Source organism: Amaranthus tricolor, chromosome 14 (assembly GCF_026212465.1).
Source record: "Amaranthus tricolor cultivar Red isolate AtriRed21 chromosome 14, ASM2621246v1, whole genome shotgun sequence".
NCBI lineage: Eukaryota > Viridiplantae > Streptophyta > Magnoliopsida > Caryophyllales > Amaranthaceae > Amaranthus > Amaranthus tricolor.
The window spans coordinates 11391387-11415968 of record NC_080060.1 but is presented as its reverse complement, the minus strand read 5'-3'; the positions used below and the strand labels follow the sequence as shown (position 1 = coordinate 11415968).

General features: G+C 34.9%; 1 protein-coding gene and 1 long non-coding RNA gene across 2 annotated transcripts; both read left to right on the top strand.

Annotated features, from left to right (window-relative positions):
* The first annotated feature begins 1832 nt into the window (after positions 1–1832).
* LOC130799873 (probable LRR receptor-like serine/threonine-protein kinase At3g47570) lies at positions 1833–5491 on the top strand. The gene is made up of 2 exons (XM_057663147.1): positions 1833–4596; positions 4949–5491. Exons 1-2 carry the CDS (start codon positions 1905–1907, stop codon positions 5329–5331), a joined length of 3075 nt encoding a protein of 1024 aa, XP_057519130.1. The 5' UTR covers positions 1833–1904; the 3' UTR covers positions 5332–5491.
* Positions 5492–15478: 9987 nt separating this feature from the next.
* Positions 15479–22217, top strand: LOC130799929 (uncharacterized). Its single transcript, XR_009039349.1, has 5 exons — positions 15479–16171; positions 17524–17615; positions 19158–19218; positions 19806–21412; positions 21646–22217. It is a non-coding gene; the product is annotated as an uncharacterized LOC130799929 (long non-coding RNA).
* Positions 22218–24582: the final 2365 nt, after the last annotated feature.

The following is a 24582-nucleotide window of genomic DNA, read 5'->3' as shown; positions in this document are numbered from 1 at the left end:
GAATTATCTTGTAAACGAGCCTAGAATATAAATGTACGCTCCTATCGACCTTTATTTACTAACTTGACGTCTGAAGTATAATCGTTGTTTGTAATTTGTAGATAGAAAATGTCTAAACATTGAAAAATACTATAATGGGGAAAAAGAAATTGATAATAGATGTAAAGAAAAAATAAATGGTTGATGAGAGAAGAAGAATAAGAAGAAGAAGAAAGAAAATAAAAGTAATGAATGAGTAAAAGAGTAAAATGGTTTAATTTATAGGTGTAAAATGTGGTTGTTATTTATTATATTATTGTTTTTTTAAAGAAACAAATATTACATACACTCCCCCTTAAAATAAAAGTTCGTCTTCGAACGTAAAGTTAAAACTCATAAACACTGAAATACTTTAATTAGACGATTTTATAGTCATATTATACCCTCCTTTAAGAAGTTTGTCCTAGATACTTAACCGATTTCTTACTAAATAAAAACAAGTAAAAGATAACTCGATACAAGAATTTATAAAAGGGTTTGGATTGGAAGGGTTGCTTCTCACATCAACTTGCAAATAAATAAAAAGTACTTTAAGATATTTTAAGACAGAATGATAATAGATATAAGCAATCAAATAATAACATATAAATTAAGCACTTCAAATATGTATCCCATGCTCAAAACTTAATATAATTGAATTACATTAATTTATTTACCCTAAGTTCAATTTAATTTTATCTAATCTATCTTATTAAATTTAACCAATTTTAACTAAATATTAACCAAATGATCTTAAACCTAATCTATATACCACTTTGTAACACCACTAAAATTAGGTTAATTTAAAAAACATTTTTAAGGAAAAACATAAATCAAACCTAATTATGCGGCCATTACTGCCACATCTATTTCTGATAAAAAATAAATATAAGGCTAAACAACTATAAAAGAATTTAATAAAAGTAACTAAGCAATTCTTACAACTGAAAGTGAAATATTAACTCAGACATAACTATTAATTAAACAGATCTACATGCAATATATATATATATATATATATATATATATATATATATATATATATATATATATATATATATATATATATATATATATATATATTACTTTCTCTCCCTTTATTTGTTTACTATTTATTTTATTTTCTTAATAACTACAAAATAGCAAACTTGGTGTTATTTTATAGATCTCAACAAATCATAATCATTGGTAATTTGTTTTTAAATGCATAAAAATTGCCGTTAAAGCTTTTAAATGCATATATATTTTAAATATAAAAATTGCCGTTAAAGCTTTTAAATGCATATATATTTTAAATATAAAAAATGCCGTTAAAGCTTTTAAAGCTTTTAAAACTTGGTTGTTGTGATCAAAAAGTTGCAAATTCCTTTTTTTTTTCAATGATTTGTTGTGCATGTAGTCATTATATAATCTATTCACATTTCACATTACTTTATGGATGATGACCCATTTTTATCTCATTATTAACAATACATTTGAAAAATTTAAGCTTGTCCATGAAACTCACACAACAGAAAAATTGATTACATATAAATTCGATGAAGTTTCATCTTAAAACCAATTAATATTAGGAGTAGCTCATCAAGTACATATGTTAATATACTTTTCACTAATTCTCGAAAACAAGATCACAAGTGAATTATTTTCCGATGGTCTGTTTAAAGGTGGAAGTCAAAACCATTAAAATAGCTCATTGTTTTCATAGAGTAATCAAGTAGTACACTACTCAAGTGGATTGCTTTCAGACTGATCAAAATAATCATGAGTACCGCGTTGATTATTCCAAGTTGAAGTTATAAAACTCCAGCCCTTAACCAAAAAAACCTATAAAAACAGCATTTGAGCATTGTACTCTAATCAAATATAAACTTGAGCTTTAATTTAAAATGTCAAGCAAAACCTCCTACAAGTATTGTATCATTCTAACATTACTATTATGTTGCTGTCTTCATGATTTCTGCATAGCAGGAAGTAATGAAACAGACAGGTTAGCATTACTTGAAATCAAAGCCAAAATAAGTAATGACCCGCTTGGTGTATTGAGCACCCGATCCTGGAACAGAAGTGTTCACTTTTGCCAGTGGTATGGCGTTTCATGTGCTCCTCGACACCCTCGAGTTATCAGTCTCAAACTAACCTCCTCAAAACTCTCGGGTTTCCTATCCCCATTTGTCGGAAACTTAAGCTTCTTAAACACATTAGACTTAAACCATAACAATTTTTTTGGCACAATTCCTCTTGAACTAGGCCGGTTAAACAGATTACAGGTTCTTTGGCTCCATTACAATGCCTTTGAAGGTCACATCCCTCCAAGCATTTCAGCTTGTACTAGCCTCATCGACATTGCACTCGACAATAATAGGTTAGTTGGAGAAATCCCATCTCAATTTAGTTCCCTCTTAAACATACAATTTCTTTCACTGTCCCAAAACAATTTGATTGGCAAAATCCCTTCATGGGTCGGGAACTTTTCATCCCTAATAGGATTGTATATACTAGAAAATAACTTAGTTGGGGATATCCCTGAAAGCTTAGGCAAGCTAGAATCTTTAAAGGTTCTTGCAGTTCCTGGAAATAGGTTGTCTGGCCTGGTCCCACCCTCAATATTTAACCTCACATCTTTAAGTCAATTTGATGTAGGAGGGAATCTATTGGAGGGTACCCTTCCTTCAAATTTGGGTACCTCACTTCCATATCTATCTTGGTTTGATATTACCTCTAACAAGTTTAATGGGTTCCTTCCAAATTCGATATCGAATTCCTCCAACTTACAAGTCCTTGAGTTAAGCTCTAACCATTTTCAAGGACATGTTCCTTCTCTAAACAAGTTAGTAAATCTTCAAGTGTTAGAAATATTTGACAACTCATTTATGGGTGATTTAACCTTCATTTCTACTTTGGCTAATTCCACTAATTTGAAAATGCTTGAAATATTTAATAATAATTTTAGAGGGAAATTCCCAAGTATTATTTGTAATTTCTCAATGCTTATAGATTTACAAATGGGTGGTAATTACATAGATGGAGAAATACCATCTTGTATAGAAAACCTTGTACACTTGGACACATTTACTGCTGATAATAATCAACTTCATGGGGTCATCCCAGAAGGGATAGGTAAACTTGTAAATCTTTCCCTATTAGGCTTAAATGATAATCAATTATCAGGAAATATACCATCTTCTATTGGGAATATATCAATGTTGGCTAATCTTATCTTGTATGAGAATAAGCTTGAAGGGCATATACCCTTAACTCTTGAGAATTGTAGGTATTTGCTTAATTTGTCTATATCTAACAACAATTTAAGTGGGAAGTTACCCACACAACTTTTCAATATTATCTCCTTGTATGCAATGGATTTATCAAATAACCACTTGATGGGTTCTATCCCTGAAGAAATAGGCCAGCTTAAGAATCTTGTTTTTTTCGATGTTTCTGTAAACAACTTCTCGGGTGTAATACCGAACAGTCTTGGGGATTGTTTAGGGTTAGTTTCCTTGTCCATGAAGAAGAATTATCTCCAAGGTAGCATTCCCGATGGGTTGAAGGCATTGAAGAGTCTTAAAAAGTTAGACTTATCACAAAACAATTTATCAGGTGAAATTCCTGGATTTTTAGCGAGCCTTCCATTACAAATGCTAAATATATCATTTAATATTGACCTTGAAGGCGAAATACCCCAAGGAGGAATCTTTTCCAATTCAAGTGGTTTTTCATTATTTGGAAATGCTAGACTTTGTGGAGGCGTAATAGAGTTGAAGTTGCGCGAGTGCAAATTCAAGACGCACTCAAAAAAGCGAGTAGGCCATAAAGGAAGAACTATAATGGCTGTTCTTTTTGGTGTTCTAGGAGTTGTTTTGATGGTGGCGTTACTTGTCTCACTATATTGCCTTCATTACAGAAAGACAAAGAAGCAACACACGCCTTCTGATGATCATTTAGAAAACTATCCAAATTTATCTTACAATTCCCTTCTTAAAGCCACAAATGGGTTTTCAGCTGAAAATTTGCTTGGTAGAGGTACCTTTGGGGTGGTTTACAAAGGAACCCTTGATGATCAAGATACGTCGATTATTGCAATCAAGATGTTTAACCTTGAGCAAGGTGGTGCATCTAAGAGCTTTTTAGCCGAATGTGGCATCCTCCGAAACATTAGACATCGAAATTTAGTCAAGGTTATAACTGTATGCTCAAGTATTGATCATCAAGGGACTGATTTCAAGGCTATGGTTTATGAATACATGGTGAATGGAAGTTTGGAAGAATGGTTACATCCAAAGACAAATGACACAACTCCAAACATAAACAATGCACCAAGACACTTAAATCTTCGACATAGACTTGATGTTATAGTCGATGTTGCTAGCGCCTTGGAGTATCTTCATTATCATTGCGGCACACCTATAGTTCATTGTGATCTCAAGCCCAGCAATGTGCTTCTAGATAAAGAAATGGTTGCGCGCGTGAGTGACTTTGGATTGGCTAAATTTCTCTTAAAGAACAGTGACAACTCTCATACAAATCAACCTTCTAGCTCTCTAGGAGTTCGAGGAACAATTGGTTACACTCCTCCAGGTTAGTTGATAATAGTGTAAGAGTATAGTATAACATATCCTAGTCTCAACCATCAGCTTAAGCTTTTAGTTGAGTTGGTTTCTAAACAAATAGATATGCACGCATTGTTTTGGGATTGTTGGTCCCACATTAGTGGAAGTAAAGATGATGTGCACACTTTATAAGTCATTGGAACCTTTCCTCCTATTGGGATATGGTTTTGGGATGGTATCTCCTTAACTTATGAAGTTCTATGTGCACCTCGATTTTCCTCGATAATAAGCTAACTTTGATGATAAGTCTGACTTAATTTAACAATTGTAAAAAATGTTCTTTAGTTGATTAATAACTTCTATATGTTGATTAATTGTAGAATATGGAGTGGGAAATGAGTTGTCTACAAAAGGAGATGTGTATAGTTTTGGGATCATGCTACTAGAGATGTTCACAGGAAAGAAGCCTACAAATCATATGTTCTGTGGAGGCATAAGCCTTCATGACTACGTGAAACAAGCCTTACCTGGACCAGTGTTAGATATCTTAGACCATGATCTGCTTCAAGATTTAGATGAAGAAGATATCAACAGAAAAAGAGTGTTATTAGAGGGTCTAATTTCTATTCTTGAAATTGCAATTACTTGCTCTTCTCAGCTTCCTAATGAAAGATCAGACATGCGTGATGTCTCTAAAATGTTATCTTCAATTAGAAACACTCTCCTTAATCCCAATTATCGCATACAAGAAGGTATTAATTAGTTTGTTTAAAAAAAAGGAAAAATATATAGTTGAAATAATAAAATTGTTTTTTTTCTTAAGAATTGATGTGGTGCTGAGATGATATGCCCTCAACAATTTCACTTTAATGTTACATGCTAATTGTATAAGAATTGCCCTATTGTTTGTACTTTTTCATATCCATTATTTTTGCTCCTTTTGATCAAATTTTGTGACAACTTTTTTTTTTTTTTGTCAATTACGGGAATATTAAGGAAAAGGGAGAAATAGTTATGAGAGATTTCATGAGTTGATTTTGAGTTTTAAATTTTTCTACTTGTGGGATAAATACTTTTTTATCCGCAAAGTGAGTAGTCACCACAAACTAAGTTTTTCATTTGGTAGACAAAACACTAAAGTTTTTTATACAACAATTCTTTTTATAAAAAGAAACATTGATGGGCTGGTATTCAATTAACATGATTTCTAGTTGCTTATGAGTCAAAATTATAAAAGATCAATTGCAAAAGAATTTCTAGAAAACAGTAATGTTATAATAATATAGTAATAAATAATTTTCCTTCACAAAAAACTCATTGAACTCAATTTACATTTTAAAAATTTTACAAGAGGGGAAACTAATTTTTTTCATTTAGCTTTAGGCCCATAAAACATCAGAACCGACACTGTCAAAATCCTAAGCAACCTAAACAGAAAAAATATCTTCACAATGCAAACATGCAACACCACTCCACAAAGGAGACAACAAACAATGCGTGGGAACGGTTCAAAAAGACACGGGCACGGCCAAGAAGCAATAAACAAAAACCGAAATTCCAAAGTAACTATCAAGCCATAAACTACCAAGCACAACTATACAGCCTCCAACACCAACCAGCCTACAACCAAGGCAGTATTGGACAACACTAGGCCTACCAGCTACCAAGTGGAGACATCAGTCGGTATCAATACACACCCCTTACCGATCACAACAAAATCCAACCATCAGACCTAGCCACTAGCGCAAAAAAAGAATCCCAGAACGAGTCTTGCGACACCTAGCCAAATGGAAAAACCAGCACCCAAAACACCAACAAAAACTATCCACCATCACCCAAGACTGGAAACCCAAATAACAACACCTGTAGCCACACAACAGCCCTAAATAACAAATTTATAGCACATCAAGGAAAGAAGCTACCCACCACCTTCACACCCCACAACTAAGTAGCAATTACAGCATCCTAGCACCTTCACTCTCTAACACAACGTATAACATCCTTACATTAAGATCCCACGTGGCAGCAAAAGAAAGCACGCTGCAAGACCAACCCACAAGGCTGACTTTCAAGACCTTTACAAGGGGCCAAACCAAGGGTGAAGGTTCTCAACAAGGGGCAAAAGAAAACACATTGTATGGGCGAAAGTTATTCGGTTAAAAACCGAAAACCTAATCAAACAAAACCAAATTAGAAATTTGGTTTGATTTTTTTTATAATTTGGTTTGTATATGGTTTGGAAAACTTAAAACCGAATAAAATTCGGTTTGATTTGGGTTTTCAAATGCTAAAATCGAAAACACCGAATTAAAATCGAAATAAACTAAAATATTACTTTGTTACTCCTAACTCTTAAGCCCAAACAGAGGAGCACTCCCTAGGCCCAAACTAAATGACCCACATTTTATAAGAAAAAACCCTAATTCGATCTCTCCCACCAATTTTACCTGCCCAGTCCCCTCACCCCTGTGCTTTCTCTCTCCTCTTAATCTTCTCTTTTCACGGTTTATTATTGATGAAGTAAAAAACTATGAATATTTTTACCTCAAAACTCAAGCATAATATATTGCTTCAAACTTCATACATTTTCTTTTTTTTTTTTCAGATTTTCTTTGATATTTTCTATATTTTGGGGAAATTTGATCAATTTTATTGATCTTATTTTCTGTTTGATATTCTTTTTAGGTTTGAGGGAATAATTTTATTTAGGTTTTATTTTGCCAATTGATGGAAAATGAACGATGAACACCATGCAAAATTTTTTAGTTTTTATTTTCGAAGAATTTTTCGATCGACGGCAACTGGAAAAGTTGAGGATGAACATACAATGGAGACTACTGGAAAATTATTAAATTGCATTGTAATTACGTTTTAGGTTGATTGCAGATATGTAAATAAATTTGGGTTTGTAAGAAATTTATGGTTTTTGACACCTTAAAGAAAGTAGATAAGTAAATAAATTAAGATTTGTAAGAAATTTAAGCAAATTATTAGGGGTTTTAATTTTTGTTTCTTATTTTTAGTTCTTCTTTGTGTAAATATGATAGATACAGATATTCTTCATAAATTCAATATGTAAATTTTTGTTTTCTATGTCAAAATTTGTGTCTTAAATTTGTGTCTTAATTTGGTTTTCAGTTTGGTGTACGGTTTTCACTTCTAATAATTCGGTGCTCGATTTTCGGTTTATACAAATTTGGTTTGACTTTGGACTCATAAATTGAAAACCGAATAAAATTCAGTTTGATTTGGTTTGGGTAGAAAACCAAACTGTAATGCAAACTTTCACCTTCACGCTACAAGACCAACACACAAGGCTAGAAGGTCTAAATGATTATTTTTCTTGAACAGAATACCTATGCTACTTGTACCTTTCAGATACTTTAGAATTCTCATAACTACTGTCATATGGTGTATTTGTAGTTGATGCATGAACCTACTTACTACTCCAACTGCATAAGCAATGTCCGATTGTGTGTGAGACAAGTAGATTAGTTTGCCAACCATTCTTTGGTACTGTCCTCTATCTGCCAACTTTTCTCTCTTAATCATCTGAAGACCATGATTAGTTATAATAGGTGTCTCTATATGCTTATAATCAAGCATGACTGTTGCTACTAATAAGTCAAGAATGTACTTCCTTTGACTAATGAATATGCCTCCTTTTGACCTCAAAACCTCATTGCCAAGAAAATACCCGGTTGCCCAAGGTCTTTCACTTTAAATTCTCATGATAGTTGCTCCTTGAGAACACAAATTTTTTCCTTATCATCTCCGATAATGATCATATCATGTACATAAATGATCAAGCACTTGATATGATGATTTTGTTTTTTAAGAAACAAATTATGGTCTGAGTTACTATGTTTATAGTCAAACTTGTCTTTGTTGTAGTGAATCTCTCAAACCACGCCCTTAGAGACTGTTTTAGACCATATGGAGCTTTGTTCAACATACATCCTTCCTAGACCTGGGAAAACGGTCGGTCGGTCGGATTTTGGGTCGGATCAATTTCGGTCGGGTCATTTTCAGGTCGGGTCAGTTTCGGATCAGGTCAGTTTCAGGTCGGATCACTCTGGGTTTCGGGTAGGTTCGGATTGACCCAACGGGTTACCATAAAACATTAGAATATCCAATCGACTAATTCAACATAAAAAAAAATCATTAAAATGTCTAAAAAAAATCATTAGAGAAATTAAATGTATGATTTTCAAAAAATAGTTGGTATGTCAGGTTCATTTAAGTGCAAGAAAAATAGGGGAATTAATACTTATTTTGAAAGACTTATAAGATACGCGCTTTATAAAAGTTATTTTGTTTATTATAATTGTAACGTTAGATAAAAATGACGTTAAAATTATCTTCACAATTTTCATGTTGGAAAGATATACAACTAACTAAGTACTTATTTCGTCTTATAAGATACGCGTTTTATAATTTAGGGTAGCGACATTCGTTTTTTGAAAAGCTCATTCAAACGTGCGAAACGTTCGTATAAATTATATTGATTTGCTTACTGAAATGTAGAAGAATTAAAAACTCATTTGACTGATATAACAAGATACATGTATTCAATTAAGATGATTATAACGTCCTGTTTTTAAAGAAAAATAATTACGATGGCTAAAAAGACGTTAAATACTTGTTTTTTGAGATCTATTGATGAGTTTTAGGGTTCAAGTGATATACTCAATATGTTGAGATACTTTGAAAACTAAAATTTTATTTGAAATGATTTCTAACATTGATATTACTCTAAAAATTGATATTAAATCGGTCAAAACGGGTCGGTTTTCGGTCGGGTCATTTTCGGTCGGGTAATTATCGGGTCGGTCATGTTTCGGATTAAGTCTCTTTCGGGTCGGTCGGGTTCGGGTTTTGTCGGGTCGGGTCCCGTGTTCATTTTCGGGTCGGATCAAATTTTCCCAGGTCTAATCCTTCCCCTAGATTGTAGTCACTAGAGAAACAAGGGGGAGCCTTCATATACACCTCGTCTTCAATTTTTCCATGTAATAACGCATTCTACACATCAAACTGGCGTAGCAGTCAATCTTTGTTTGCATCAATCGAGAAAAGAACCCGTATTGTATCAATTTTGGCCACTAGAGAGAAAGTCTCAGACTAATATACCCCATAAGTCTGAGTATATCCTTGCTACCAATTTGGCCTTTTACCTCCCGGCTGTATCGTCAACCAAAAACTTGATGGTATATACCTATTTGCATCTAACTGTCTTCTTACCCTTAGGCAACTCACACTTTTACCTTGTTTTGTTTTTGTTAAGAGCATAAATTTCTTCAAGAGCTTCTTCAACATTATTAGGCACAGTACTAGAATAAAGAGAAGTATTAAAGGCCATAACTGTTTGTGAAAAAGTCTCATTATTTTCCATATTTACTAGATATCGAGATCTTTATACCTCAAATTTAGGGTCATATCTCCTTAGACGAATTCCCTTATTTAGGGTCATATCTCCTTAGACGAATTCCCTTTGTACTCTTAGGGGGTAGCTCATACCTGCTTGTTACATCATTACTCGCAATAGAATCAAGGTTATTATCTATGACTTGTTGGGGCTTAAAAATTACCTCATGTGATGTAGGATGCTCATTAGATAGGACTGGAGTAGTAAGAAGAGGAGATACTATGTCTTCGGAAACAACATCGATAGTCTTGCCTACTTGCTCTTTTAGATCCTGATCAATCAATACTGGGTATATTATCCAGCTTAGGTCATCACTAACTTTCTCCCCCTGAGGACCAGGCTGGGAGTAAAATTATGTGTGCTCAAAGAACTAATAATCCATAGTAGTGTACATCCTATTCTGTTGAGGATCAAAACATATGTATCCCTTTTGATTCACCCCACAACCAAGAAAACACTATTAATTGCTTGAGGTTCAAGTTTAGTCCTAGTGTGTTTAGGATGATGAACATAGGCAAGACACCCAATGAGACGAGGAGGTAAGGAATAGGATGGAGGTAGGGAGACAAAGGAATCCAAAGTTGCAAGAGGAGTTTTGTAGTGAAGAGGTTTAGAAAGAAGGTGATTGGTAAGACAAGTAGCTATGGCAATTGATTCAGGCCAAAAAGAAGCTGGTGCTTGGGACTCGATTAATAGGGCTCAGTTGATCTCAAGTAAGGTGCGGTTTTTGCGTTCAACAATCCCATTTTGTTGTGGTGTGTCAGGACAAGATGTTTTGTGAAGCATTCCATGGTCAGATTTGAATTGTTTCATAACTGAGTTAATGTATTCCCCCATTGTCAGACCATAATATTCGTTGTATAGCATTAAATTGAGTGCAAAGCATATTATAAAAAGTAACAAAAACTGTATAAACCTCAGATTTGTGTTTCTAAAATTACACCCAACTCATACAAGTACAATCATCCACAAATAAAACATAATAAGAAAAGTGATGATCATCAAAGTTGGGAGCAGGTCCCCTTACATCAGAATGAATTTAAGAAAAAGGACTAGCAGAATGAGTGATACTAGGCAAATAGGAGTATTTGTGACTTTTGGCCAAGACACAAGTTTCACAATTTAAAGACATATTACTATTAGTGAGGGAAGGGAACAAATATTTAAGATAAGCTAGAAAAGGATGACGCAAACGTCGATGCCACATCCAGAGTCGATGATCAGTGGACCCACGAGTAAGTATAGCTTGACTTTGTTGAGTCGTCTCATCCACTTAGTAAAAACCTCCTCGTTCAATACCACGTCCAATGATCGTTTCGGTCTGAGCATCCTATACAGTATAATCATTGGATGTCATAAGAACAGTACAATCAAGCTCTTTAATCAATTGACTAACAGATAGATTTTTATGAGTCACGCTGGGCATTAAAAGACAATTGCGTGAATTAATGGAGGGAGAAATCTCAATAGTACCAGTCTTAGTAACAGCAACACAGTCCCCATTGGCAGTTTGAATTTTAGTTGGGTGATTGGGGTGGTATTAATAAGATCAGAGGAGTCATAGGTCATTATATCAGTTGCCCCACAATCAAAAATCTAAGGCGAAAAATTTGGTTGACAAAGTAAGCCTATAGATGAATTATCTCTATTTAGAATAAAAAACAATTGGGTATGAGTTGTAAATGCGCCGCAAGAAGAACAGGGATCAGTAGATGGACCATGAGTGAAGGGCGGAATTAAATGAATGAGAAGAAATTAGGCCAAGTGGGGAGTGGGAAGGATTTGACCCATATATGGCCTGCTGGGTAGGGACGCGGGTCTGGGATGCTGGATAGGGGTGTAACACCCCTGAATTTCCGACCCCTTAACGAAACCAAAACCGTAAGGGACGAGAGGAAAATTCGGGTGTTACATAAAAGAAAAAGGAAAAGAATTTATATAAACGTTAAATATTAATTTTAAAAAGGTGAGTGGAAAATTTGGCAGCATCTGCCTTAAAACTGTGCGCCTTTGTAGAAAAACAAAAGTTAATTAAGAAGTTAATAAGGTAAAGGCACCATCGGCCTATCGAAGCTATGTCACGGCGGAATAATTCGTCGCCGGCTTCTCAAATCAACATGCCAAGCATGGATCGTGGTTCCAGTGTCGATGTTTGCGTTTTAAAAAGACTTAACTCCTTAAAATCCTCCAGTGTTATAGACTACGCAGCGGAAATACAAATACACGTGGGAGGACACAAGGCCTCATAACAAAACATATACAATCAAAATTTACAAAAGATAACAAGAGATACAAAATCGAAAGAGAGCGGTAAGGACACAGGTTATGCTTCGCCCTCATCACTTTTCCCAAATGCAATGCAACACATAGGAAGCTCCAGTACCTGCTACGCCTGTCTATGATCCTCCTGCTGCTCGACATTGGACCAAAGACCAATGCGTCATAGCAGGACAATCATAGAAAGTCATCAACAATCAAACATAAACACAAACACGTACACGTCAGTAACTAGCATCAAATATAATAAGGCCTACTACTAGATAGCATTATATCATAAAACAGAATAAGGTGATTTCATAAAACGCAAGCACAGATAGTAACCGTTTATCGGCCACTTATACTTCTTAATTTCATTACGTGCTTTCCAACCCGAACCATGTGCTCTTAGGTAGAATGCAGGTCTTCGCGCTCCTTCTTTCAAACATAAACTCTTGCAAAACACACATAGTTCAACTCGACCAAGGCATTAACAGAATACCTAACGCACGACCTTATAGAGCTTATCTATCTTAGGGTAAGTGTGACCATAGGCTGTAACTTAACTTAAGCACACTTCTCAATAGCATAAACTATTCTACCAATAAAAGATGTTCTATCAAGAGTAAATATTCTACCAAAGAGTAAACGTTCTATCAACGCGTAAGCTTTCTACCAAAGAATGAACCTTCTATCATTACATAACTTTCAATCAATGAATAAACTTTCTATCACTGAATAGTTTTCTATCAGTGGATCTTTTCTCTACTTCCTGGCATAGTGACACCGCCAAGGGCGTTATCAGCCTCCCGGCGCCCATTGGCAAAGTATGAGCTCATGCCCCCTCCAGCTGACCCTCTCGGGTCCTACCTTCGGGAAAAACCTAACACACTGGGGTACTAAACCAGTGAAGAGGCCACCATATTGGGGTTTGCAAGGCCCGCATGGTAACACCTCGGTCAAGGGGCGTTATCGGCCTCCCGGCGCCCAATGACCCAAGCATGCTCATACCCCCCTTACGGTGGTCCCGTCGAACCTCACCTAGGGGACTAATAAAACAACCGGACATAATCCAGTTAAGTCACGCCAGCTAATCATATTATAGTACCTTATCAGATGGGAATAACTTCTAATCTCAACTATTAATGAGCGCCCTGGGACAGCAGCGCGCCAAAACCCACTGAGCCACTCAATAGAATATGAAATTCACCTATAAAGGAGTAATTCTAACTCCAATTAGGCATAATCTAATTCTTAAATAAATAAGGGGGGTGGTCCCCGCCTCCTACTAACACTTTCATTCTCTATAACTATTCTAAGCGCAAGAATTTCATAGTCGACGGCGTTTCGTATAAGGTGTACTCGCTAGTATCTCAGTTTTGATGCAGTGCATATTATTACAATGAACAATAATGTCTTAAATAAAAATTGCATATAAGAGTTCGTTACTGCGTGTACGTACCTGCGAGCGTCACTGCACGACCACAAGTTACAATAAATCACCCAACTAAGGGTCTACTTTCCTCTTATAAACTGGGAACCTATAAAAGTTAGGAATAGAACTTATAAGTTCTCTTAACTACTTTGTCATACCAGCTAGAACCCAAAGTAACCACTATCATCCGTTCATGACAAGGTACGCATTTCATTCAATCACCAAGCATAATCGTCAATTCAACAATAACACAAGTTTTTCCATCAATTTAAGAATAAAAGGATTATGTAAATCGTTCCTTTATATTGACCAATTTGAGTTATATTGGTTCATGTTACCAAATAAAATAAAATAAAAATCACACTTAAATCTTACGATGTTAATATAGTGCTAATATGATGACAATGACAAATCTTAAAGCTACCACATCGTAATACCATTTATTACATTCTTTGAAGCTAGGAAAGCTACAATCAAACATCACAACGAGTAACTTTAGCAACTCTCAACAATACGTTAGACACTATGCTCATGACTTATTGAAATTACGTATTTACAACATCAATAACAACCTAATAAGGTAGTAGTAATTCTCTACAATTAAATCAATAACAATTAGCAACTCCTACTTCCAATTAACAACCAAAACCATTTCTATAGTCAATTGTAATCAAAACATTACTAATTGCCACCACGATAATCAACAAAGTCTCAACTACTTATAAGATTATTCAATAAATCATTACATCACCAAAGTAGCATACAAACACACACACACACACTACTAGTAATCACATCTCTAAATAAAACCCTAATCATTTCATTTCAATGACAATTCTTTTAACTACTACCCATACTAGAATTCAATGAGACTAATACAATACACAATCAACACACAACTCATGAACATGGTAGATTCTAATTAAAATTAGTAAACTAATCAATTGGAAAGTGAGATGCTTACAAAGATTAAAACTAGTAAGAATGGTGAAGAGGAGGATGAAGGTCGTGGTGGTGGTGCACGAAAGCCAAGAATGGCTGGAGAGGGCCTTAAATCGAACAGCAACCGGCGGCTGTTCGTGGGTCTGCTGCCGGCCAGTCACAGCGAGGGAGGAGGGAGTGTGCTGCGGTGGCGAGAAGAAAAACGCAGCTGCTGGTCAGAGGAGAACGCAGCCTTGCTGCTGCTGCTGCTTGCGGGAAGGAGAAGGCGCGGCTGCTGCTGGTCGTTCACTGGTGGCGCAGGGGAGAAAAGGGGCTGCTGGTGTCCTCGTGGCTGCCGGGCTGCTGTGCGGGAAGGGGGAAAAATGCGGGAGTGAGGGAGGAAGGAAGAAGAAGAGAAAGAAGGAGGAGAAGAAGGAAAGAAGTGACGGCTCCCTCTTGAGTGTTTAGGGTTTCAACGTTTTTATACTCGTTATTTCTATTATTATGATTATTATTATTATTATTATATTTATTTATTTTTCATCTCGATTTGTTTTCTTACGAGACCCAACTAAGAGACTCACCTTCGTGGACTCACACATTTTAATTCGAACCTCTTTGTTTGAGAAATCGTAATTATATTTTTAATATATGTATATAAGTTCACATTTAAATTCGTATATGAAAGAAATTTATTAATTCAGAAATAATTTAATATAATTATAAAATCCCCAAAAGTTACTAAAATATTAATTAATGACGTCATAAAAACTCGGGGTGTTACAAGGGGTGTTTTTGATGGGTTAGCTTTTTAATTTCTTTTTCCCTATAAAATGGACTATTTTGTGACAAAATTAAATCCCCTTTCCCAAAATTTGATTTCCCTTTTCTCTTTATTCTGACCTCTCTTTTTCTCTCTCCTCTAATTCCCCTTCCCCATAATTAGCTACTATATTTTCCTTTCCCCATTTTCGGTGCTTGGTTGTTTCATTTTACTAAAGTTTGACCTCCTATTTTCTCTCTCCTCTGATTCCCTTTCCCCACAAATGGCTACTGTATTTTTTCCTTTTCCATTTTTGGTTGTTGCTTGTTTTATTTTGGCACCATTTTTGCTTGTGCTAGTTATGGAAATGAAGGAAGTTTCACTATTGTTGATTGTATTGTTACCTAGTCGTGGCCCTTTATCAGCAGTGACTTGTTTTTGTTGTGGTTGTTGATCGCTGGAAAGAACTGTGATGAGGTTAGTCTTGCCACTGGTCCAAGAAACCTTGGCCTTGGTGGCGGCTTTTCGTTGCTTGAGCTCCTCCCACCACTCCGGGTACCCGATTAGTTTAAAGCATCCATCCTTGGTATGACGTGAGCCACCACAATGACTACATTTGAGAAAACTTCGATCTTCACGCCAGGATGAAGAATTTTCCGACCGGTGATGAACAACCATACCACTACAAATCTCTGAGGGACCTCGTCCCGATGATGAGTCGCCACCCATAATACCTCGGCATGTGATTTCACGTCGTTTGGTAGCATATACGGCGTCAAGGGTTGGTAGAGGATCTTGGTGGAGTAAGTCACATTTTTCCTTGTCCAAATTGTCATTAATACCAACAAGAAACTGATATAAACGTTGTCTTTGTATAAAGAAATTAATAAAATGATATCTTCTGCACATTTCATAGGGTTCGGCATCCTCCTATCTATTTTCTAGAACATTTGAAACATTAGTTCTACTTGTTCCATGGAAATGAGTTGGTTTGTAGAGTCGTTGCTCTGTTCGACCATTATAGGTGAGTAATGGTAAGTGATAAGAACCAAAAAAGGAGGTTGATTCTAGATCGAAACTTTATGGCTCTGATAACATGATAAAATATTAAAAGCGGGAATAATGTAGAGGTTATTAGGGGTTTTGGTTTGAATACTCACTTTGTACTAAATGCAAATGAATACATGGGTTCCTAATTATACAAAATTAAGGATACGAAAAAGAAAAATAAAAAAAATTACAAACATTAAAGAGCATAAAAAGTATTTCCTAAAATAATTACTTCACTACATTCCTATAAACCCTACCTAGAATTCCTATACAAAATTATCCTCAAAGGCAGCCCCCAACAAACTAAGTCGCAGGAAAATACTCCAAGGTCAACAGAATGAATTCATACATGTGTTCAGTACAACTGATTTCAAGCATACCAAACGTAATTATCAGGAGTGTCAAGGCACCAACCTTCATTTGTCACTCTTTTTGCCTTTGAATTTCTCAGAATTTCTTTCCACAAAGGACTCCAGTTAACAATTCTTTACAAAAATATATAGACAATAAAATCAAAAAAAAAAAAACACTCATGCCATAGAAAATAATCATAATCAAGTTCACACTCGAGTGTGTCAATATATCTATTTTTTATTGTTCTTTATACTTTGTAATATTTCTATTTATAAATTGTCTCAACTACTTTTTTTAATTCTTAGGAAAAATTACTCTGAATAATACGAACTTTCATTTATTTCCCAACAATAATACGAACTTTCAATTAACCATGAATAATACGAAGTTTAAGATGTGTTTTCCGCTGTAATACTGTTTTTGAAACAGTTATAAAAACGTCTTTGTTAAAAATTACTATTTTAATAAGTAAAATGAGTTTGTCATTTTAAAAGTAAAATTTTACTACGATTTTTAGATAATATGGGTGTATTATCCATCTCATACTTTAATGAGTATGAGTATGAAGTTGAGTCACCCGTAATTTTGCCACGTAATTTATGATTCATCAAGCGAACTCGTTATTTATAAACCTGTATACTTCCTTCCCCTTACTCCTTCACTATCAATTAGAGTAAAATTCTGAAAATTCATCCTCTTCCAAAGCATAAACTCAAAATCTGAAAAATTGATGTTTGCTTTTGCATTGTAGAAAAAGAACACATTTAGTACTATCACCATCTCCATCTTCTTTTGGTGTTTGAAGTTGGATTTTGAATTTTGATTGAAGAATTGCTCATCAAGGTAATCCACAAACTATTTTATTTAAGTATAAATTGAATGTTTTAAAGTAGTTTTATGTTCTTAAGTATAAACAATAATTGTTGAATTTTGGTAGTAGTTTAGTATTCATGGTTGAATTTGGGTCTTTAGTTCAAATTTAAGCATCAACTTGAGTGTAATCGGAGTATATGAGTTCAATTGATAATTGGGTTCTTGCTAATGTTGATTAGTATTGGTTATTTGAGTTATTTGATTTCTAGTATAAAACTTGGTATTTTGGATTTTGAAATTTCAGTTTCGAAACTGAACTTTCTGTTTTGGCTATTTTTGAGCGGTTCTGGTTGTTTTTGGGTTCTGGTGTCTTCATGAGATTTGTAGATGTAACACCCCGATATTTTCCCGATATTTTCTTCCTGATATATTTAATAATTCACTAATAATATTATTTCTATATATATATATATTTTTTTTTTATTTATTATTGGGCTTGGTGATGAGATTTGCAATCCTTTTTGGCAATTAGAATTATTTGGGCCCAAACTTTTCCTTAACCCATCTTTTATTTTCAAAAAAAAAAGGAGGGACTCTTGGTGGAGCTTGTAACTCCCTTAGGGTAATGAAGGATCAAGGCATTAATCCCATATAATTAACCCTTCTTAATTCCTTAATCATTTTCATTGTTGACATCCGTTCATTTCTAAAGTTTCCAAGGACAAAAAAAAAACATATCCTCTCAAAATTCCTCCTAATCCACATTCCCAACTCCATTACCCTTCATCATTTGGTGTTTTCTTTTACAATTGTAAGTGTAATTCTTAATCTATGTTGATTCTTAAGTTTTAATTTAAAATTCTATGATTATTATATGTGTTATCTTATAATACATGTTTAATTTATAAATTTAAAATTTCATTTATGATTTTGGGATGTATTTTTCTATCTAAATTGATGAAGAATGTTTCTTTTTAGAGTTTTTAGATATGCATATATGTGAAGAATAGGATTGGTTTGTGTGATGGGTGATTTTGAAATTTATATATAAATATAAATGTTCATGTAAAAAAAAAGTGTGTGTGTGTGTTTTTTTATATGTGAACAATGAATTTAATCTCAAAGATGGTTCATAAGAATTATATAAATTTGGTCATTAATATTTGAGAGGCAATATACCTTTTGGAATTCATTTGTTGATGAATTTTGGTGAATCCCGTAGGGTTAGGAAAATGGTAAAAAAAATGTTTTTGGGACACTTTTTGGCTTGAAAATAGGTTAAAAATACTTAGAGTACATTATCAATTATGAAAATTGGTACCCGGGGTTTTGACGCCTTTCGGACGCAACGGTGAAGTCGGAATTTCAGTTTGACAGTGTTAACATATTGTTCTGGACAGAATACTAAATCTGAATTTTATTGGATGTTATGTTGTGATGAAGTATGTTGTGTGATCATGAATAGTTTGCAAGTATGGCTTGATGTTAGATGTGTGTGTGTGTGTGCCTTGATTGTGGTTTGAGAAAGTGTGAATATATGCTTATTCCCGTATGTACGATTGAATCGTGTAGGAAGTCGATTCGTGACGGGAAGTTGATAGGTTCATTTAAGATTTGCTTTTGCTTTCTTAAGGTACGTACACGCAGTAAAACTTTGTACATCGTGGATTGGTTGTTATAAAGAAATGATAATAATAATAATATATTGAGTAAAGTATGAAGATGATGTTATGCTTTCCTAATCAAGAGATATGATTTCAATAACTTGATGAGTAGAGGTAGTATGACCTCACTAACTTTAAAGTAGACGTAGTATGACGTCAATTGGTGGAAAGAATTTTACTCGCGGTTTATGGGAGCATTATGAGCCACCGCGGGGGTATGCATACTTAACCATAGGCACCGAAGTAAGGCGTGTTGCCTATGGTAGAGACTTGCTTAGGGGTTAGCTCCCCCTAATGTATTGTCTCACTCTTGAAGTTTGGGGTTTGGTCCGGCAGTATGGCCAGGAAAAGTAAAGCAGTATGGCTGACTAACTCAATGAATCATTTGAAATTTATTAAAAAGTAAATATTGAACTGTAGCCGACGTATGGTAAGTTGCCATTGTGCTTTATGCTATAATGTCAATGTTATAAGAGATGTTTTTGCTGACGTGTACCTTTGATCTTAACGATCCTGCGATGATGTTGTTTTTCCTTTCGGGGTTAATAACTAGCAGTGAGTTAAGTTGCAGGCTGGGGAGTGAGGATTACATCTGAAGAATAAAAGAGATAGAGTACGAAAGGATTTTAATTTCGAACTTTATTAGCTTTTTAGAAATGGATTTATTCAAGAGGCGACTTCGCTCTCGAGATGTACTCCTTGGACTTTTGGTTTCATATCTTTTATCCGCTGCTAAGACTACGATATCACTAATTAATCTACAATAACTCAAGTAGAACTCGATCCGCAAGTTTTAACTTTAAAAATTTTGTTTTCTCGTGCCTTTATGACATCTTGCTTAAACTCGAGTCCTGCTTGGTTTTCTTTTAAAATATAAAAATCTCTCTTTTAACGATCCGAGTTTTTTCCGGGATGTTACAGTAGATCTTCGAGTCGCGGTCGTATGGGCACTTTAATCGCTCCAAAATGAGTTCGTATGAGAGAGTTATGTTCAAAATAGTGAAATACCAACAGGCTGTCATGAAAATCAATAATAAGCTTTCTGTTTTGCCATTTTCGGGGTCGTTTTGATTGTTTCTGGGTTTTAGTGTCTCATAAGAATAGTAGATCTCTGAGTCATGGTTGCGTAGCCATTTGAATCGCCTCTATACAAGTTCTTGTGAGGAAGTTATGACCGAATTACTAACAGGTGTCCTGATATGGTACTAAAATGGAATTTATTAAGTAGGAACTATAAAATGAATTGGATGTTTAAGGTTATTTATTGGGTATTTGAGATTAATTTTAGGGTTATTATTCTCCCTTTATTGATTGGTATTTTAAATGATGATGAATTGATTTATATTTTAAGTTATGATTGTGATTTCAAAAGAAAATTTAGTGAATTCTTGTTTTGTTTTATAATAAAATATTCGACATTAAAAAATGTCCGTTTTTGGGAATTGGCAACGGGAATTTATATCCGGATTATTGTGAAATTTTATAGCTTGATAAAAGGTAATGGTTATTCGGATCGGTCTCGAGCCCCCGATCCCGTTTCGTTCTTGCAAGAACTGTATTTTCGGTGATGACGATCACCGTGTTCTCAGGATTTAGATCAAGCCTACTTCCTGACGGTTCATTATATTCCCACATTTTAAACTGTTATTACATTATTGTTTTTAATGAGTTTTGAATAAATATGTTAGGTATATAAAGTTTTGTCTGTTTTACAATGGAAGCATATGTTTCATTTGCCGTATTATTTCGCTATTAACTTGTAAAGTTATAGCCGTATTTTGATTCGTTATGAACTAAAGGTTCATAGCCGTATTTATGTCGATACCAAACGATCTTTTAAAAGAGTTTGGACTTGGATAAAATAATGTTTATAAATGGTTACCAAGTAAACAAGGAATTTTATTGAAGATGTTTGTTAATGACTTGTATATAAATGTAATAGTTTGTTGGATTACTCAACAATTCAATTGTTGACAGTTTATGATGGGGCCTATCTCTTACAGGGGTTAGGTCCACTTTCAGGTTGCCAACTTTAGTGCGGATGGATATGATGCTCCTTTATGTGTCATGTGTTGCGATAGCGAGGACATTGTTTTTGGAAAGTTAACTTATCATGATATTTTGACAAATCATGTGTTATAAAGTTAACTTAGTTTATAACTGGTTTGTAATTAATTGTATTACAGTTATGTAAAGTTTTTAAATATTCTGATATTGGTTGCTGTGGCTATCGAGCCACGGGTCGGATTCAGCCCAGACTTCTATAAGTCTTCCGCTGTGCTTTGTAGACGATATTATTATATTGTTTACGCTGGTTTGGGCTGTTTCAGTTTTACCTGTAACCGGCTAAATGTGGTGAGCTAATTTTAATTTTTTTTTTTTTGGATAAAATGAAGGAAAAGAAATTGAAGAACACTTGCTGCTTCCTTACACACTTACTGCTTCTCTCTCATTCACGCATCCTGCTACTGGTATACTCAAATCGAAGAACATTGCTTCTGCTGCTGGTATACTCAAATCGAAGAATGTTGCAGCTGGAATTCTTCTCTGATTATTGCTTGATGTTTTAATTAAAAACGTTTCTGAACTGGAAAATGGATGAAATTTTGTTTCCATTTACTCGAAAACGGATGGAATATTCACTGCTGTGAATATTGCTTGATGTTAATTAAAAACGTTTGTTCACATGAAAATGGATGTAATTTAGTGTTTTTTGCTTGTTTTTAGGCTAATGTGAATGACTCAATTACTTTGAAGTTTTGGTATGGTGGGGTATTAAAAAAAGGAGTTGTGGGGTTTGAGTATGTGTATAGGATATGTAAAAACATCTACATATCCCAGATAAGATGTCCTTTTTTGAGTTAGAAGGAATTGTAAAGGAGGATCTTGGGGCAAAACATAAGTTTTGTCTTTGGTATCATCTACCTAATACTGTTACCTTTTTGGAAGGGTTAAAGAGAGTTACCGATGATATTTGTGTTGGGAAAATGTCTAAAATAGCTATTGAAAATATGGCATTATCTGTATATGTAGTTAATGATAAGGATAATGAGATGTTCATTCTAGAAATATCAAAAAGTGGTACTAAAGATAGTAAAGTTTGGTCTACTATTGGGAATAGGAAAAAGTTGACCCCTAAGAGAGCATCTCAGGCAAAAGATTCCCTTAGTGAAAGTTCTGGTCCCCACAATATCAATAAAAGCCAAACAACCAGTACATACCTCTTGAATATGATTTTTCTAAAGATGAGCCAGATTTTGGTAATAGTGCTAAGGTAAGTGATGAAGATGCATCTGAGGAGGATGATTCACAAGATCTTGATTATGAGCTATCGTATGAGGAGGAAGATGAAGATGAAATTTCGGAGGAGCTTGTGCAAAGTCAAGATTTGTCATTCGAAGAACTAGAGCAAGTGGTGATTCTGTTTTGAAATTGGGGGAGTGTAGTAACACACAGGGTTTCTCTGGGTATAAAAATAGTGATGATGAAGCTAGGCATGGCCACGGGGCGGGTTACCCGGAACCGAACCGCTTGGAATCGGATCCGGAACCGGAACCGTTTGCGACAGGTTCCGAACCGCCCCGAACCGCGAAACCGTGAAACCGCCGGAAAAAAATTGCCGGAACCGTGAAACCGCCGGAAAAAACCGTCGTGAACCGGGTAAAAAAACCCGCGGTTTGGAACCGGAACCGGTCCGGGAGAACCGGTCCAACGGTTCCATGGAACCGGTTCTGGAACCGGTCCGGTTGAACCGGCTCAACGGTTCCGTGGAACCGGAACCGGGACCGGTCCGGTTGAACCGGCCCACCGGTTCCATGGAACCGGTTCGCCAAAAAACTAGCCGTTTGTTACCGTTTATAGCCGTTGGGATATACTCTATATATACTCATCACTTTCAATCATTTTCATTCACAACTCATCTCTTCTCCTACTCTCTCTACTTACTCTCTCTACTTAATTCTTTAATTACGCAATTATTCTCTTAATTACATAATTAGTCTTCTAATTATTTCTTAATTTAGTTAGTTACATAATTAATTATTTATTTATTTCTTAATTCTATATTTCTATTATTACTTCAATATTATCAATCATGTCTTCATTTTTGAAAAAGCCACAAAAAAAGTTACTAAAGTGGCAAAATCATTAGGAGGTTCCAGTTCCTCCAAAAGAAAGGCCACTTCTACTCCGTCGGTATCAACAACACCCTCCATTAGTAATTATAATTATGAACATAATTATCCGGAAGGGTACGACCCGGAGTTACATAATTATGCAGAAGAAGTGGAAAGAGATATACAAATTGATGAAGAAGAGGAACCAACGACCCCAATTGGGATACATATATCTCGACAGTCATCAACAAGATCACATGAAGAACAAGGAGAACAACAACAACAAAGACAAGCTCGTGGTAAACGAGTCAATTTCCAAACTATCGGTTAGTTTTATAATTTTATTCTTCAAATTAATTAAACTTTAAATTATTTATTTATTTAATTATAGTTTTATAATTTTAAATTATTTATTTAGATGAAGATGAACCAGTAAGACAACCTTTTCCGGCAATGCCACCTCCTAGTGGTAGAGCTGTTTCACATGTGTGGTCGTATTTCACAAAAGAACCAACTGAGAATCCAGATATTTTCTTATGCACTTGTCAAATTTGTGAAAGTCAAGGAGTAAAGCCCTTAGTTTCATACAGTTTCACCAGAGGTAAATACTTTTTAAGTTTTTTATACATACATAATACATTCATACATTATATATTCATATTTTATAAACATTTATTTATTGTGTTTTGTGAATACGTGTTAGGTGGTGGAACAGGATCTTTTAACAAACATTTGGCAAAGAAGCATGGAATCACAAAAGAAACTCATGCAGCAAGCGGCAGCGGGACCACAAGTGGAAGCCGACAGACACAATGGGACATTCCCAACACAGGTATGCCTTTTAGATATAATCGTAATGACATGATTGATGAATTTTCTAGGTATGTAATTTGTGATGAATTGCCTTTTAACCACGGTGAAAGTAGGGCATACGAGCGTCTCACTAGACAACAATTGCAACCACAATATAGAGCAATCCCTAGGAGCACTCTTAAAAGACGCACAATTAAATTATACGAATCAATGCGCTATGAATTAGTTGAAATGTTTAAATCGTTTAATGGTAGGGTTAGCATAACAACTGACATTTGGTCTGCTCCCCCACATTTAGAACCTTATATGTGTGTAACAGCACACTGGATAGATCGAAATTGGATTATTCAAAAAAGAATAATTGCTTTTGAGACAATGCCAGAAAGACATACCGGTGAAAACATA

Excerpts from the sequence above, each read along its gene's own strand:
- LOC130799873 (XM_057663147.1), top strand. The coding sequence starts at position 1,905 with ATGTCAAGCAAAACCTCCTACAAGTATTGTATCATTCTAACATTACTA. Across the intron at positions 4,597-4,948 it reads AATTGGTTACACTCCTCCAG|AATATGGAGTGGGAAATGAG; the intron begins GTTAGTTGATAA and ends GATTAATTGTAG.